Source organism: Narcine bancroftii, chromosome 6, assembly GCF_036971445.1.
Source record: "Narcine bancroftii isolate sNarBan1 chromosome 6, sNarBan1.hap1, whole genome shotgun sequence".
Taxonomy (NCBI): domain Eukaryota; kingdom Metazoa; phylum Chordata; class Chondrichthyes; order Torpediniformes; family Narcinidae; genus Narcine; species Narcine bancroftii.
Window position 1 is genome coordinate 241,958,448 of NC_091474.1, and position 18,003 is coordinate 241,976,450.

General features: G+C 39.2%; 1 protein-coding gene across 8 annotated transcripts in view; it reads left to right on the plus strand.

Annotated features, from left to right (window-relative positions):
* The window catches only part of LOC138737182 (CSC1-like protein 2), a 243,333-nt gene that overhangs the window by 93,046 nt on the left and 132,284 nt on the right, over positions 1–18,003 (plus strand). For 7 of the 8 annotated variants that reach the window (XM_069887811.1, XM_069887809.1, XM_069887813.1 and 4 more), the window contains one exon: positions 17,657–17,840. In XM_069887811.1, coding sequence (XP_069743912.1) covers positions 17,679–17,840 — 162 coding nt within the window. In that variant the 5' untranslated portion in view covers positions 17,657–17,678. Of the gene's footprint in view, positions 1–14,167; positions 14,232–17,656; positions 17,841–18,003 lie in introns of all 8 variants that reach the window. The other variant, XM_069887812.1, reaches the window with a different exon arrangement.

Sequence of the window (18,003 nt, forward strand, 5' to 3'; positions counted from 1 at the left end):
TGAGGTGTAATGTATAGCCTGTGTATCCAGTTATATTGTATCATACGTAACCTCGTATTTATTGTATTTCTCATCATTCCAGAGCATAACTTCTCCCATGTTTCCTTTTTTATCTTTATATTTAAATCTTGTTCCCATTTTTGTTTAGTTTTACCATTTGTTTCCTCATTCTCCTTTTCTTGCAGTTTAATATACATATTTGTTATAAATATTTTAATTATCATTCTATCTGTAATCACATATTCAAAGTTACTTCCCTCTGGTAACCTCAGACTGCTTCCTAATTTGTCCTTCAAGTAGGATCTCAATTGGTAATATGCCAGCACTGAATCTTGAGTTATATTGTATTTATCTTTCATTTGTTCAAAGGATAATAATCTATTTCCTGAAAAACAATTTTCTATTCTTTTGATCCCTTTTTTCTCCCATTCTCTAAAGGAAAGGTTATCTATTGTAAAAGGGAGTAACTTATTTTGCGTCAATATTAGTTTTGGTAATTGATAATTTGTTTTATTCTTTTCTACATGAATCTTCTTCCAAATATTGAGTAGATTATGCAATACTGGAGAACTTCTATGTTGTACCAATTTTTCATCCCATTTATATAATATGTGTTCAGGTATCTTTTCCCCTATTTTATCTAATTCTAATCTCGTCCAATCTGGCTTTTCCCTAGTTTGATAAAAATCTGATAGGTATCTTAATTGTGCGGCTCTATAATAATTTTTAAAGCTTGGCAGTTGTAAGCCTCCTTGTTTATACCATTCTGTTAATTTATCTAGTGCTATCCTCGGTTTCCCCCCTTTCCATAAAAATGTCCTTATTATTTTCTTTAACTCCTTGAAGAATTTCTCTGTCAGACGTATTGCCAATGCCTGAATAGGTATAATATCCTTGGGAAAATGTTCATTTTAATACAGTTTATCCTTCCTATTAGTGTTAGTGGTAAATCTTTCCAATGCTCTAAATCGTCCTGTAATTTTTTCATTAGTGGATAATAATTGAGTTTATATAGTTGGCCGAGATTTTTATTAATTTGTATACCTAGGTATCTTATTGCTTGCATTTGCCATCTGAATGGTGATTCCTTCTTAAATTTTGAGAAATCTGCATTATTCATTGGCATTGCTTCACTTTTATTTACGTTAATCTTGTAACCCGACACTTCTCCATATTCCTTCAATTTCTTATATAATTATTTTATTGATAGTTCTGGTTCTGTTAAGTATACTATAACATCATCCGCAAATAAACTGATTTTATATTCCTTGTCTTTTATTTTTATCCCTTTTATATTATTTTCTGTTCTTATCAATTCTGCTAGTGGTTCTATAGCTAACGCGAACAATAAGGGTGATAGTGGGCATCCCTGCCGTGTTGACCTGCTTAAGTTAAATTGCTTTGATATATCCATTTACTGTCACTTTCGCCAATGGTCCCTTATATAATGCTTTAATCCAATTAATATACTTCTCTGGTAAACTGAATTTTTGCAATACTTTGGAATTATTTATCATTCTACTCTGTCAAAGGCCTTCTCTGCGTCTAAAGCAACTGCTACTGTTGGTGCTTTACTCCCTTCTACTACATGAATTAAGTTAATAAATTTACAAATATTGTCTGTTGTGCGTCTTTTTTTAATAAATCCAGTTTGGTCTAGATTTACAATTTTCGGTACATACTCTGCTAATCTGTTTGCTAATAGTTTAGCTATTATCTTATAATCTGTGTTAAGTAATGATATTGGTCTATATGACACTGGTGCAAGTGGATCTTTCCCTTGCTTTAGTATTACTGTAATTATTGCTGTTTTACATGAATCTGGTAAGCTTTGTGTTTTGTCAATCTGGTTGATTACTTCCAGGAGGGGAGGAATTAATAAATCTTTAAATGTTTTATAGAATTCTATTGGTAATCCATCCTCTACTGGTGTTTTATTATTTGGTATTTTTTTTTAATTATCTTTTGTATTTCTACTATTTCAAATGGTTCTGTTAATCTATTTTGTTCCTCTATTTGTAATTTTGGTAGTTCAATTTTAGTTAGAAATTCACCTATTTTCCCTTCTTTCCCTTAGTTTTCAGTTTGGTATAATTGTTCATAGAATTCTCTGAAGTTTTCCTTGATCTCCTTTGGATTATATGTGATTTGTTTGTCTTTTTTCCTTGATGCCAATACCATTTTCTTAGCTTGTTCTGTCTTAAGCTGCCATGCTAGAATTTTGTGTGTTTTTTCCCCTAGTTCATAATATTTCTGTTTTGTCTTCATTATATTCTTCTCCACCTTATATGTTTGTAGTATTTCATATTTTATTTTTTATCTGCCAATTCTCTTCTTTTAGTTGTATCTTCCTTCATTGCTAATTCTTTTTCTATATTTACTATTTCCCTTTCCAACTGCTGTTTCCTGATTATAGTCCTTCTTCATCTTGGTTACATAACGTATTATTTGCCCTCTAATGAATGCTTTCATTGCATTCCATAGTATAAACTTATCTTTCACTGATTCCGTATTTATTTCAAAATACATTTTAATTTGTCTTTCAATTAATTCTCTAAAATCCTGTCTTTTAAGTAGCATGGAGTTTAATCTCCATCTATACATTCTTGGAGGGATGTCCTCTAACTTTATTGTCAATATTAAAGGTGAATGGTCCGATAATATTCTAGCTTTATATTCTGTTTTTCTTACTCTATCTTGCATACGAGCTGATAACAAAAATAGGTCTATTTTTGAGTATGTTTTATGTCTAGCCGAGTAATATGAATATTCCTTTTCATTTGGTTGTTGTTTCCTCCATATATCCAAAAGTTGCATTTCTTCCATCGATTTAATTGTAAATTTGGTTACTTTGTTCTTTCTGTTAATTTTTTTCCCAGTTTTGTCCATATTTGAATCCAAATTCAGGTTGAAATTCCCTCCTATTAATATGTTCCCTTGCATATCAGCTATCTTCAAAAAAATATCTTGCATAAACTTTTGATCTTCGTTAGGTGAATATACATTGAGTAGATTCCAAAACTCCGAATATATCTGACATTTTATCATTACATATCTCCCTGCTGGATCTATTATTTCCTCTTCTATTTTAATTGGCAAATTTTTACTAATTTATATAGCTACTCCTCTTGCTTTTGAATTATACGACGCTTCTGTTACGTGTCCTACCCAATCTCTCTTTAATTTCTTGTGCTCCAATTCAGTTAAATGTGTTTCTTGCACAAATGCTATATCAATTTTTTCTTTTTTCAGTAAATTTAGCAGTTTCTTCCTTTTAATCTGGTTATGTATTCCATTAATATTTAAAGTCATAGTTCAGCGTAGCCATTTTATACTTTTTTTATCTTCCCTTTCCATTTCTCCATCATCACCTTTCCTTGTTATCCATTTCTGCTTTCTTGTTTTGAACACTTTATAAGACAACATTTCTAAAACATCAAACATTTTCCTTATTCTCCTATTTAAAATTTCTTTAACCCCATTTTCCCCTCCCCCTCCTGAGTTGTCCTTTATCCCTTGTCGGACAACCACATCTCCCCTCTCCATTTGGATTTGCGAATTCACTCGCAAATGTCAGCTGATTTTGCAGTGACCGTAACTCCTCCCCACCCATCCCCCCCCAAGATTTCAATTTTCATATGTAACAAAGGTCACTCTTTTAATTTCCTCCTTATTCCCTCTATTCCATTTCCCTCCCTTATTAATTCTTGTCTATTCTCTATATATTTTCCTCTAAATACAGATACATTCATGTATGGACACTATATATATACACACACATATAACCCTTTACACATACATATAGATCGTGGTCATTTTTACTCTTGTTACATGTCTTCATCTCTCTGCTTGTTTTGTAGTTGTTCTGCAAATTTCCTTGCTTCCTCTGGATCCGAGAATAGTCTGTTTTGTTGCCCTGAAATAATTATTTTAAGTACCGCTGGGTACCTTAACATAAACTTATATCCTTTTTTCCATAAGATCGTTTTCGCTGTATTGAACTCCTTCCTCTTCTTCAGGAGTTCAAAACTTGTGTCTGGATAGAAAAAAATTTTTTGACCTTTATATTCCAGTGGCTTTTTGTCCTCTCTTATTTTCTTCATTGTTTTCTCCAATATATTTTCTCTTGTTGTATATCTTAGGAATTTTACTAAAATGGATCTTGGTTTTTGCTGTGGTTGTGGTTTCGGGGCTAAAGTTCTATGTGCCCTCTCTATTTCCATTTCTTCCTGTAATTTTGGTCTTCCTAGGACCCTGGGGATCCAATCTTTTATAAATTCTCTCATATTCTTGCCTTCTTCACCTTCCTTAAGGCCCACTATCTTTATATTATTTCTTCTATTATAGTTTTCTATTATATCTATCTTCTGAGCTAACAGCTCATGTGCCTCTAACTTTTTTTTTAATTAGATTCTTCTAATTTCTCTTTTAAGTCTTCTACTTCCATATCTACAAATGTTTCTCGTTTTTCCATATTTTCCACTCTTTTTGCCAACTCTGATATGGCCATTTCCATTTTATTCATTTTTTCTTCTCCATTCTTAATTCTTCTTTTTATCTCATTAAATTCTTGTAATTGCCATTCTTTCACTGATTCCATATATTCTTTAAAAAAGATACATCCATTGTCTTGCTTTTCTCTTCTTCTTCCACTTCTTTCTGTTCTTCTTCTTCTTCTTCCTCTGGGTTGACCATCTGTTGTTTCCTTGTTTTCTTTTTACCCTCTTCTTTCTTGTTCTCGTTATTGTCTGTGTTCTGCACCTCTTGCTGTGCTGCAGGTGTCTCTCTCAGCTGTGGAGAACGACTCCGCAGCTGTTCCCCCCTCCCGTCAGTGTTTTTTTTCATGCGCATGTGCAGTTGCGCACTTTTACTCGGCTCTGCGAGCCATTTTTGTAGTCCCGAGCCCGGGACTTCCACTGACCTGTGGGAGCGGGCTTCTCTCTCCGCGACGGGCCTCTTCCTACAGGTAAGGCCTTCACCTTCTTCTTCCGACGTCTTTCCTTCTTCCCGTTATTTTTGGTTTTTCTTTCTTCGCTGCCATTTTCTTCACACTTTTACTTTCACTTTGTTTTGGTTTTTAAGTTTGTGCCTTTGCTTTTTCTCGATCTTTTTTAACTTTTCTGGAGAGGGCTGGAGTTCCCCTACCGGCCACTAATCCATCACATGACTCCTCCGATGCTACTTTTGAAGCATCATTCTACTTCCACCCCATGAAAAAAAAGCATTATTGCATAGCATAGCCTGAAAGTACAGATATTAGTAGAATGTGCAATTCAGTGATAACAGTCTGCGCATTCGATTAGGTACAGTACATCAGGATTTCTTGTTTGTGCGAGTAGCTTTCATTTAATGTTTCATGAACATGACAACCTGCATCTTTTTATTGTTGTCCACTCATCCTGACCTTGGTCATTGAGATCACTTAGAGTAGGGCCTGAATAAATGTTACTATCAAGTTCCTTGAAGTGAATCTTTTTTTTTGTTAAGGGATGTTCTATTAGGTTTGTGAGAGCTTGAACTCATTTACAAGCAGCGACTAAGAATGAGGTGAATCAAAGTGTGAGAATGTCAGATAGTATTAAAGAGTGGAGTAGCATATTGGGGAAAAAAAATCAAGTCTTCTTGTTGATATCTTGGGCAGTCTCTTGAGCTCTAAGATAACTGACTTCCACTTTGGTTTCGTAGGTTCTGAGGTAGCTAATGTGACAGCTGCAGAAACTTCCACAGATGGGGAACTTTGAAAAGTCATGCACTCCAGCCCTCAGCCTGGGCTTATGGATCCCAGTACAATTATAAATCCTCCTCCAGTTTGAATGGCTGTGGAGTTGTGGAGTATTGTGTGGAGTCTTGGACACCCAACTACAGGAAAGATATCAATAAGATCGAAAGAGTACAGAAGAGGTTTACTGGGATGTTGCCCAGACTTCAGAAACTGAGTTACAGGGGAAGGTTTACAGGTTAGGACTTTATTCCCTGGAGTGTAGAAGAATGAGGGGGGAGATTTGATAGAGGTATTTAAAATTATTGTGTATAGACAGTAAATGTACCCTTTTCCACAGAGGGTAAATGAGATGCAAACTAGAGGGCATGGGTCAATGTTGAAAGAGGATCATTTCTTTACACAGAGTGGTGGGAGAATGGTACAACCTGGCAGCTGAGGTAGTGAATGGGGGCTCAATTTTAACATTTAAGAAGAATTTGGACAGGTACATGGATAGGAGGGATATAGGCCATGGACTGGGTACAGGTCAGTGGGACTAGGCAAAACAACAGTTCAGCACAAAGGGCCTGTTTCTGTGCTGTAATGCTCCCAGGCAACGGTCAGGATGTTGCATTTTCTCACAAATACGTGGGGCACCCAGAGTGGGGCACCCGGAGATGAAAGCACTAGCAGGCACACGTGGGAAATGCAGTAAAATCAAAAAGTCTGATGAATGGTGAGGATTGTGTGCTGACTATCACTGATTTAGAATGGGGGGGGGGGGGCGCAAAGAGGCAGAACCTATCATGGAAGATATGTGTCTCAAAGCCACATAATGATGAAGTTAAAACTGAAAATACTGCACACTTGTCCGACTAAATCTGTAGTGAGAAAAGAAGTTGACATTTCAGATTGAATCGTGCAGTGTAAAAAAAATCTGATATTTTTGAGGAGAAAGGATAGAATCCATTTGATTAGAGTTGAATGAAAGGGGTATTCATTGAGCCTCACTGTGGGGGAAATTGTAGACATGAGGAATGTTAACTTATTCCACTTATTATTTGGCTAATTAGAACTAACATGTTCTTGACTTTTGACTATGGTGGTCAACTAGAACTGAAATGTCACTGGATCTGGAGATCACAGGGCAATAAAGAGGGATCATTGTATTGAGAAATACAAGGATTAATCTGAAGTTGGGTCTCTAAACTGGAAGACTGACTTCAGTACTTGAGGATTTTGTTAGAGGAAAATGGAGCCAAGGATGTCAGGAAAATTTTGTACCGTAACAAACAATAGAGGCAATACAACCTCCCCGTGCAGTAATTTGTTTATGACCAACTCTGTTCATACATTAGATTCCTGCATCCCTTGATTCCTCCAATACTGAGAAATCCATCCCAATTTTGAAACCACTCAATGACCTAGAGTTTCATAGTTGTCTGTGGTGGCAAATTCCAAAGATTCACCATCCTTGGGGAGAAGAAGTTTTCCAGCATCCTCCAAGAAAGTATTGCTATTTGGAACATCATTTCTGATCTTTTATTATGCTTTTTTTTTTTTAATTTTGGTCCTAAATAAGGATGCCTGCTATTTCTAGGCTCCAGTCAATGGGGGGAAAAAAAAGTTCTGGTATCTATTCTGACCTGCACTCTCAAGAATTCTATAGATGAGATTTTGCCTACCTCTCATATGACAGACCTGCCATGCTGGCAGCCACTCAAATAGATTGAGTCAGAGCTAGGGATTTTCCCTGGAGTGAAGAACGATGAGAAGTGACTTAATAGATGTGTATATAAGCTTATGAGGGGCTTGAATAGGGTGGACAGCCAGCACTTTTTTCCCCAGGGTTGCAATAGCAAATGCCAGAGGACATCAATTTAATGTCAGTGCAAGGAAGTTTAGGGGACATGTCAAAGGTAAGTTTTTTTTAAATAAAGAGAGTTGTGGATGCCTGCAATGCATTGCCAGGGGTGGTGGTGCAGCTTGTATAATAGGGACATTCAAAAAATTCTTAGGCACATGGATGTAAGACAAATAGAAAGTTATGGATGTGAGATAGAGAATAATTGAATTGTTATGAAGTAGGTTTACATAGGCCAGTAGAACATTGTGGGCTGAAGGGCCTGTGCTGTGTTGGAATGTTGTATGTTGTAGTGTCTAAAAAAGGAATAGCAGGTAACAATTCTGCATACATCTTACCAGAATGTGCCTCAGTCCAATCCTCAGATGAAGGAAACTGGGACACATGGGGCAATGCCTAAGGCCTATATCTATGACCTTTTCAGTTGACATTTTTGCCAGTTGAAGGCAATTTAGATTTGAGGATATTATGTGCTGCATTGCATAATTTTATTGCGTCTTTATTATCATGTATTAAAATAGAATCTGTTTAAGGGTGTAGTGTAGTGATTAAGTGCAGAGCATTACAGGTAAAAAGAATTAATCTCCCTTTTGTAGTAGTCCAAACATGTTTTAGTGAAGGTATTGTTGGAGAGTGAATAATTAACAAAGCTGGATAAATGTGGAATGCTATTGGAGATATCTTAATCACATGGCTTCTACTACATTTTCAGATGGAACTAATGGTCTGTGTGGATATATAATTAAAACCCAACCAAGGCCAGCCAAATTATTTAATTTTTCCACACCCGACTTCATGGTTCAAAAATTAGAAAAAGTCTTGCTTTGCTATTAAGCAAGAACAGATAACAAGTGGATAAAGAACTGATCCAATCTAGTCAAGGCCTTAAAGATCTGTCCTGAACATAAATATTTTGTTGCAGACACCTGGCCTGACCTAAACTTAGAAGTCAGATCCAGGTCAGGAAACTGGGCTACAGATAGAATGAATGTACAGTGTATATTTAAGATAGCAGATATATATAACCATTTTTTTGAGGGTATAAGGAGTTGACTGCAATGAAGAATAATTGAAGATGGCTACTCTGTTGTAGTTTCTCATTTCACCAGGAAAATTCAATCTTTTAAGTTATTGATACTTTGAATATTTTATTTTAAAAATTTTCCATTCATGTAGTAATGATAATTAATGCAATAATAGATTTCAAAAAGTTGCATACATGATGGTTTTTCACCCCATCCCAAAAAAACCCTCCCACCAAACCTCCCCCCTCAAAAGATAATATACATGCTATAAATCTATGTTATAAAAAAGAAAGAATTTTTGGATTGCATAAAGAAGCATCGTCCAGCACACATCTCCAAATTCTTCATAGCTACTCAGAAGAGAATTTATATCCATATAACAGCCATATACCAGTTTATGACATGGAAACAGGCCATCTCGGCCCTTCAAGTCCACACTGGTTCACTCAAACAACTCCGCGAGCTTTCCCCCCCCCCCCCCGCCTAGTCTCCGCCCATAACCCTCAAACCCCCTCTTATCCATGTATATATCCAGCCTCCACTTAAATGAAAGAATAGATTCTGCCTCAGCTATTTCCTCTGGAAGATTATTCCATTCAGCCACCTCTCTCTGAGTGAAGAAACATCTTCTAATGTTTCTCCTAAAATTTTGCCCCCTTACTCTCAACTTGTGTCCTCTTGTTTCAACCTCCCCTGCTCTCAGGGGGAAGAATCTACTTGTACCTAGTCTATCTATTCCCTTCATAATTTCAAACATCTCTATCAAATCCCCTCTCAACCATCTACATTCCACTGAATAAATCCTATCCTCTTCATTCTTTCTCTGTACTCTAGGTATTTTAAGCCAGGCAACATCCTTGTAAATCTTCTCTGCACCCTCTCCACCTTATCTACATCTTCCTATAATTTGGAGGCCAGAACTGAACACAATACTCCAAACCTGGCCTCACCAACGCCTTAAACAGTCGCATCACTTCCCAGCTCTTATACTCTATGCTATGATTTACGAAGGCTAACATACTAAATGCCTTCTTAACCACCCTGTCAACATGGGAATCCACCTTCAAGGAAAGCTGCACCGTAACTCCAAGATCTTTGTTTTTGTCCATTCCCCAATGTCCTCCCCTTTACTACACATGTCCTATTTTAATTATTTTTTCCGAAATAAAGCACCTCACACTTCTCTACATTAAATTTCATCTGCCATCTTTCAGCCCAACTCTCCAGACAAACCAAGTCCCTCTGTAATCCCTGAAAACCTTCCTCGCTATCCACCACATCCCCTATTTTCATATCGTCTGCTTATTTACTTACCCAGTTAACCACCATCATCCAAATCATTAATGCAAATTATGAACAGCAGGGGACATAGCACCGATTCTTGAGGCACACCACTCGTTACAGGCTTCCATCCTAACAAGACAGTTAGGATGGACCTCTGAACACATCTTACTATTTCTCCATTAATCCCTAGTGACTGAACCTTCCTTACTAATCTTTCATGTGGAACCTTATCAAAAACTTTACTAAAATCCAGATAGACTACATCAACTGCCCTACCATCATCCACCTTTGACACTTCTTCGAAAAACTCAACAAGGTTCGTCAAACATGACTTCCCCTTCACAAATCTATGCTGGGTGCTCCTGATCAATCCCTGCCTATCCAGATATTTATACACACCATCTCTAAGAATACTCTCTACAACTTTCCCTACCACCAAAGTCAAGCTTACAGGCCTATAATTATTTGGCCGTCACCTCATGCCTTTTTTAAGCAACAGAACTACATTAGGAACCCTCGAATCCCGCGGCACCACATCCTCCTCCAGTGATCGTTGAAAAATCACTGACAATGCCTCCACTATTTGCTCCTTGACCTCCCTTAACATCCTGGGGAAAATCTCATCAAGACCAGGAGACTTACCTACTTTTACTGACTCTAGAAGCTCCAAAACCCTCTCTTTACTAATCCCCATCTTTTCCATAATTAAGCCATTTTCCTCTTATTTTACATAGTCCAATGTCCTTTTCATTTGTGAACACAGATGAGAAAAAATTGTTTAATATCTCTCCCATCTGATACGGTTCCTCACACATTTCACCGCTCTCATTTTCCAGCAGTCCTATCCTTAACCCTTCTTTTAGTATTCACATTTACCTTAACAGCTATTGACACCTCATACCTTCTTTTTGCCTTTCTAATTTCCTTCAGGTATTTTCTACAATCTATCTAATAATCATACATCTTATAACCATATAACAATTACAGCACAGAAACAGGCCAATTTGGCCCTTCTAGTCCACACTGATCCAAGTACCCTCCTCTAATCCCACTTACTAGCACTCTGCCCATATCCCTTCATCCCCCTCCCATCTATATACTTATCCAACTCTTTCTTAAATGACAAAATTGACCCTGCCTCCACCACTTTTCCCAGAAATCCATTCCACACAGTAACCACTCTCTGAGTAAAATTCCCCCTCATGTTACTCCTAAACCTTTGTCCGTCAACTCTCAACCCATTTTTTGCTACTTAAATTTAGTAAATGCCCCCTCTTATCCCGAACCAACTTCCTTATTTTTCTCAGAAAACCACGGTTCCCTTAGGCTTTTGGCCTTGCCTTTCGATCTGAATGGCACGTAAATATCCTGTACTCTCATCATCTCTTCTTTAAATACCCTCCTAATCTCCTTGACATCCTTTCCAGAAAAAAGATCAGCCCATACAATTTTCTCATTTCTTCTAATCTGGCCTTCCCCCACTCAAAGACCTTCAACCTCAGACCTGACCTATCCCTTTCCATATTTAAGTTGAAGCTAATGGACCCATGATCACTGTCCAAAGTTCTCATCAACGCACACTTCCGTCACCTGCCCTATTTTGTTTCCTAACAATAGATCTAACATTGCCTCCCCTTTAGTAGGCACCTCAACATACTGCTGTAAAAAAAAAGCAATCCTGAACACACTGTACAAAGACTAACCCATCCTGCCCTCTCACTGATTGTGTTTCTCAATCAATGTTAGGAAAATTGAAATCCCCAACTATCACAACTCTATTTCTACTACACATCTCAGCTATTTCCCTGCACATTTGCTCTTCCAGTTCCCTATCCTCTTTTGGCGGCCTATAATATATCCCTATATTTGTAGCCTCACCTTTCTTACTTTTTTTTTTAAGTTCAAACCACAGAGCCTCGTGCGATGAGTCCTCCAGTCTATCTTGCCTCAGCACCACTGTAATATCTTCCCTGACAAGCAACGCCACACCTCCCCCCCACCCCATACCCCACCAGTTCTGTCACATCTAAAGCAGCGAAATCACAGAATATTTAACTGCCAGTCATGACCTTCCTTCAACCATGTCTCACTAATTGCTATCACATCACAAGGCCACATGTCAATCCACACCATTAGTTCATCCACCTTGTTTACCACACTCCTTGCATTGAAATAAATACATCACAGAGACCTTCCACATTTAACTTTCTGCCTCTCACCCTCTCTACAATTGTTACTTTGGCCTGCTGCTGTTTCATCTCCAGATTGTGTGAAAAAGCCTTTTTTCTTTGCCTAAAGACTCTATCTTGCTCTCCTCCCTGAGATGAACCCTTATCCCCAACCTCACTAGTTTAAAGCCCTAGCAAACACCCTGCCTGGAGACTGGTACCTCTGGGATTTAGATGCAACTCATCCTTACAGTACAAGTCCCATCTCCCCCAGAAACAGTTCCAGTGGTCCAAGAACTTAAAACCCTGTCTTTTACTCTACCCCTTCAGCCACACATTCAATCTCCACCTGACTATTTTTCCCCTCACTATCGCATGGCACAGGAAGTCATCCAGAGATTACACCCTTAGTGGTCCTTCTTCTGAGCTCCCTGCCCAACTCATTCATTTTGCAGGACCACTCCTTCCTTCCGACCAGTGTCATTGGTACCGACGTGAACCACAACCTCCAGCTCTTTCCCTTCCCCCTTTAGGATGTTCTGGACTCGAGTAGCTACATCCCGGACTCTGGCACCAAGGAGGCAAGCCACCATCCGATTTTCTTTATCTCGTCCACAAAATCATCTGTCTGTCTGCCTCACCAGCAAGTCCTCTATAACTATCACCCTATTCTTCCTATTACTTCCTTTCTGGGCTACAGAGGCTGACCCTACACCTCTGCCTACCTTAGGCTGACTATCCCCCTTCCTCAGTACTTAAGGAGGAGTATCAATTTCTGAGGATTTCAGGCTCAGATGCTCTCTCTGGAGCCTGACCCTCTTTCTTCTTCCTAACAGTAACCCACTGCCCCTCCTACCGTGGGCCAGGTGTGACCATCTAACTATAATGCCTATCTATGACAGCCTCGCTCTCCCTGACCAAAGTGAGGTCTTCAAGCTGCAGCTCAAGTTCCCTGACTCAGTCCCTTAGACACTGCAGCTCAATATACTTTGTACACACATGGACATCCAGGAGGTTAGAAGACTCCATGACTTCCCACATATGACAAAGGGAGCAGAAAACTGCCCTCACACTCATCCTTCCTCCTCCTTCTTCTTCTACCTTACCAGTGTAAATATAAAAAGATATATATTAAACTAAATGTGACCATCTTACCTCAATTTAGATATGGTCGTCCTCAGCCTCTGCTCACTGAATCCTAATGAGCTGAAGCCCCACTCCTTAACTGGGCCACTCCCTGGGCCTCCCCTCTTATTTATTGGCCCACTAACCAATTGACCTATTAACCAATTAATTAATTAGACCTGGCCCAGTAAATGCCCTTGGAATAATATCTCTTACCTGCTCACCTCTTCCTTCCTCTACTCCCTCGAGTGTTTGATCAGGCCCCAGTCAGTGCCTTTTTATAGGCCATACCTTCCTGGCAGCCTCGCTCCTCGCTCCTCTAACGGTCGCCTCTGACTCCCTCTCCTCCCGATTTAATCAACAGGTGCCTCGGTAAGTGCCTTAAAAAAGACTCCTTACCTTCCCTCCTCTTTACACCTTACTTCCTTCCCCTCCCAACTTTACTTTAGGCCCAGTAAATGCCCTTAGAATAATATCTCTTACCTGCTCACCTCTTCCTTCCTCTGTTCCCTCAAGTGTTTGATCAGGCCCCTGTCAGTGCCTTTTTAAAGGCATAGATACATAGAAGGGATATCATTTCAAATTTAATCCCATTATTTGGGTGCACAGGTACCAAATTTGCATAAACATTGAATACTTATTTAGTCATTGACACTTTGATCAGATTTCTTCAGCTGAATTTCTGCCGATATTGCAGGCAAATTCTGGGACTACACCAGAATGCCAACTTGGTCGGCATGGATGAGTTGGGCTGAAGGGCCTGTTCCATTCCTCTATGATCCTGGACTTGATGAGAATCTACTTTAAGGGTAACCAAAGGCACAGCTGATTGCATTGTTTCTAAGGGCATAATTAAGTAATTTAGCCACACAGTCCTTTCAAATTGCCCTTATGATTGCAAGTAAGCAAACAATTGTACTGCCCCTTTATGTTCTTGTGTGAATTTGATTCTTTTAATAGCAGGGTGTGCTTTGAACTGTGCATTTTACTCTCTGTGCAGACAATGCTTTGCCACAATGCTGTTCACAGCCAGAAATCCATCCTCAATCATTGAGCAGAAACAGGTGGGTTTCCGATTTGTCCAAACCACACAGCACTGATGCTGAAAGGAGAAGACACAGAGCTGAAGTCTAAACATGCGCCCACTGCATCTGGGCTCTGATGATCAGGGACTCAATGCTGGTGTACATTGCGCGACCCAAAACTTCCAGTCTGGCCAGCGGATGCCAAGGATGGGACAGAGAGCATGCATTTGGAATTTGTCCGGTTTGATGTGACGTCAGTACAGGGTCCAGGTCTCACATCCATATAGGAGAGAAGAGATGACCACAGCTCGAATCCATACTGTACTTTGAATTTTTCAGTTTAGCTGGATTAGTAGATAAGAGTGATAACACACCATGGTGTGTTGATACGGAGAGTGTGTTTCCTCCTATGGGAGAATCTAGAACTAGGGATCATTATTGGAAAAATGAGTTTCACGTTTAAGATGAGGTGAGCCGTCACGTAGTCAATGTCCACCTTCTGCCTGTTTGTACTGCCTGTCTAAATGCCTCTTAAACATAATCATTTTGATTATATTTCCTTCTACCACCTCCCCTGCCTGCAAGCTCGAGGCACCTATCGCTTTTTTTAAAAAGTCTTGCAAATCTCTTTACATTATATTCTAATGAAACTGTTCTGTAGGAGGCCCTTCTAGCCCATGCTGTCCAATTAGACACAATTAATTGACTGACCCCATACATTTTGAAGAGTGGGAAGAAACGGGAGCACCCGAGAAACCCACGCAGATCACTGGGGAGAATGTACAAACTCCTTCCAGACAGCGGCGTGATGTAGTCTTGGTGGGCTAACCGACATGCGAATTTGTGCCACTCATTTTAAACATTTCCTCTCTAACTTCAATCTCTGCCCACTACTTTTTGACATTTCCACACAAGGAAAAAACCCCATCTGTACCTTTCATCATTTTATAACATTCTGTCAGATTTCCTCTCTGCCCAAGAGAACAAACAAACGATGCAAGCTTGTCCAGCTTCTCCTTTTGGCTAATTCTCTCTGATGCAGGCATTCTCCCAGTGTCATGGATGCTCTCTGATTAGTAGGGGATTACTTAAGGTGGGATGTGGGTGGAAAGAAAAGGTTGAGAAACACTGGTATTCACAATGTTACTAAGGCCCTTGCAATTTATATGTCCAACCAGAATTTGACTTGCCAAAGTGCATTACTGCACCCCTTCCTGGATTAAATTGTTTCTGTCACCACTCTACCCTTCCTTTCCCACCATATTTTTATGCCTTCTGCAAACTTCTTAAATCAGACCTCCTGCCTTCACATCCAAGTGCAAACAAGGGTCCAGCCCTTACCTCTGCAGTGAACCACTAGCTACAGACTTGCAGTCAGAAGAACACACATCCGCTACGACCCTCTGCCTCCTATCACCAAGTCAATTTTGAATCCAGTGAATTTGTTGCCCAGAGTTTATTCATGAAGAATAGCATGTGTTCCATTCTCTTGGATGTTGAAGCTGAAGGAGTAATTTAATGAGTGTTTAAGATGATTAAAGGATTTAACAGTATTGACGTGAACTAGTTTCTCTAATGCTGGATAAGAAATAGCGACATAAAGTTTATGCACACGTCAGCACATTTGAAGTATGTGGCACAAAAGAGGCATCGATAGCATGGACATGAAGTTGGCTGGGTTACAGACAACAAAGTCATGGTGTCTACTTTTGAACCAATGGAAGGTGAATAGTGATGTCTCCCAGGAACTGGTGCTATAGTCTTTGCATTTTGTTATTGATCCATTATAATGATCTGGGAAGTGCAAGCCACAATTTCTAAATTTGTGGAAAGCTCAAAACATGGCAATATTTTGAAGTGAAAGGAGAAGAGATTTTTTTTTTAATTGAGATCGTAAGATATAGGAGCAGAAGTAGGCCATTTGGCCCATCGCTCCGCCATTCCATCATGAGCTGATCCATCAACTTTCCCAGTTTTATTAGCTTCCTCTTCTATTTATTCCCATGTCTCCTCGAGCTCTGTCTCTCTTTCCTTTTCCCTAAATCCTTTCCTCCAGCTCTGTATTAACGAAGCCAAACGCCCCACTCCCCCCCCTCCCCATCAATTCTCACCTTTTGTCTCCTGCCTTCCTATATGTCCAATTGGTCTTACAGTCTTGTAAGATATAGGAGCAGAAATGGACTATTCAGCCTATCAAGATTGCTCCACCATTTCATCATAAGCTGATCCATTCTCCCACAGCCCCACTCCTCTGCCTTCTCCCCATAGCCTTTGATACCCTGACTATTCAGATACCTGTGGAGACTTGGCCTCCACAACTGTCCGTGAATGTATGTCTCCGTGCGTATGATGTCATCACGTATAGTGTGCTGTAGAAAACCATTTTTAGATTAGTAATAAAGAATGAATGAAGCCCAGAAGATAAAACTAAATGTTTTTTTCTCATTAGTAAACCATGGCAGTCAAGAACATTTTAGAACATAGAAACCTACAGCTCAGTACCCTACTCGAATTTCCCTACTGCATAACCCTTGATTTTTATCAGTTCCATGTCCCTATCTAATATTCTCTAAAAAAGATCCCATTGTCCATGCCTCCATCTTTGTTGCCAGCACCACATTTTGTTCACCCAAGTTGTATTTTTAGTTGTAGGCAAAAAAAAGTTAATTCTTGTTCCAACCTAGTGAGGAATTTTACAGGATTTATGTCAAAACTACTTGGTTCACTTTTAAACACAACCAAAGTCCCAGGGAACAGGAAAAACTAAGTAGCCAGCTGCAGTGTTTAAATCATCTAACTTCAGTCCAAAATGCCTCAAAGTTTAATTTACCTAAACGACCTTATCCCTGACCTCATTTTTTTGGATGATTGTAGGTGATGAGCTTGTTCGTGATGAATGGATGCCTATCAGTGAGCTCATTTTGTCCCCTTCTAAAGCAATTCCACCTTTTGCCCTACCTGCTATATTGTCGAGAGAGAGGTGTCTGGTTGTTCATCTGGCCAGTGACACATGGGCACATGTGTGTCCATTCAGTTTAGGGAAGAGTCTTCATTCACAGAAGGGGGAAAAAAGTGAAATGCAGTAAAATCCCTGCTTTCCGGCGCCTATGGGGATGGTTAGGTACCAGATAAGTGAATTTTCCATTTGTTTGAGATTGCAAACTAACGGCAAGGCACGCCAATTTTAAAATTCCACATTTTTGACTTGTTTATTTTCCCTTTTTTTTGGCAGGTTGCTTGACCTGCCAGTTGCTTGAATTCTGGATAACGGGGGTTTTACTGTATCTTCATCCAGCCCAATTACTACTTGGGTTCTAACATTTAACAAAAGGACTTCGTTTGATAATTTGGATGAAGAAGTGAATTTGTAGCCAAAGATATATAGACCTGCCTGCTTTGTGCTTTTACTGGTTTATTCATACCTAACTATTGAAAATATTTAGTTCTTTCTCTTTTCTTTTCAGCTAAAATAATGAAGAAATAAAGATGACCTCTAATTTTGAGTCGGCCATTAGCTCCAGCGTGACCGTTAATTCTAATTCAACTAAGGAGTACTGCTACAGTGCTCGAATAAGAAGTACTGTGCTGCAGGGCTTGCCCTTCGGAGGCGTTCCTACTGTGCTTGCACTAGATTTTATGTGCTTTTTGGTACGTATGCATTTTCAGATAGTATTCATCAACAATTCAATAGATTTTATTAAAATCCTTTCCAAACATATTGCTCATATCTGTGGTTGATACCCAACAATTTCCTTTCAAGGAAGCTGTGAGGATAATTGCCACAAACGCTACAATCATGGGCCAGTACTAG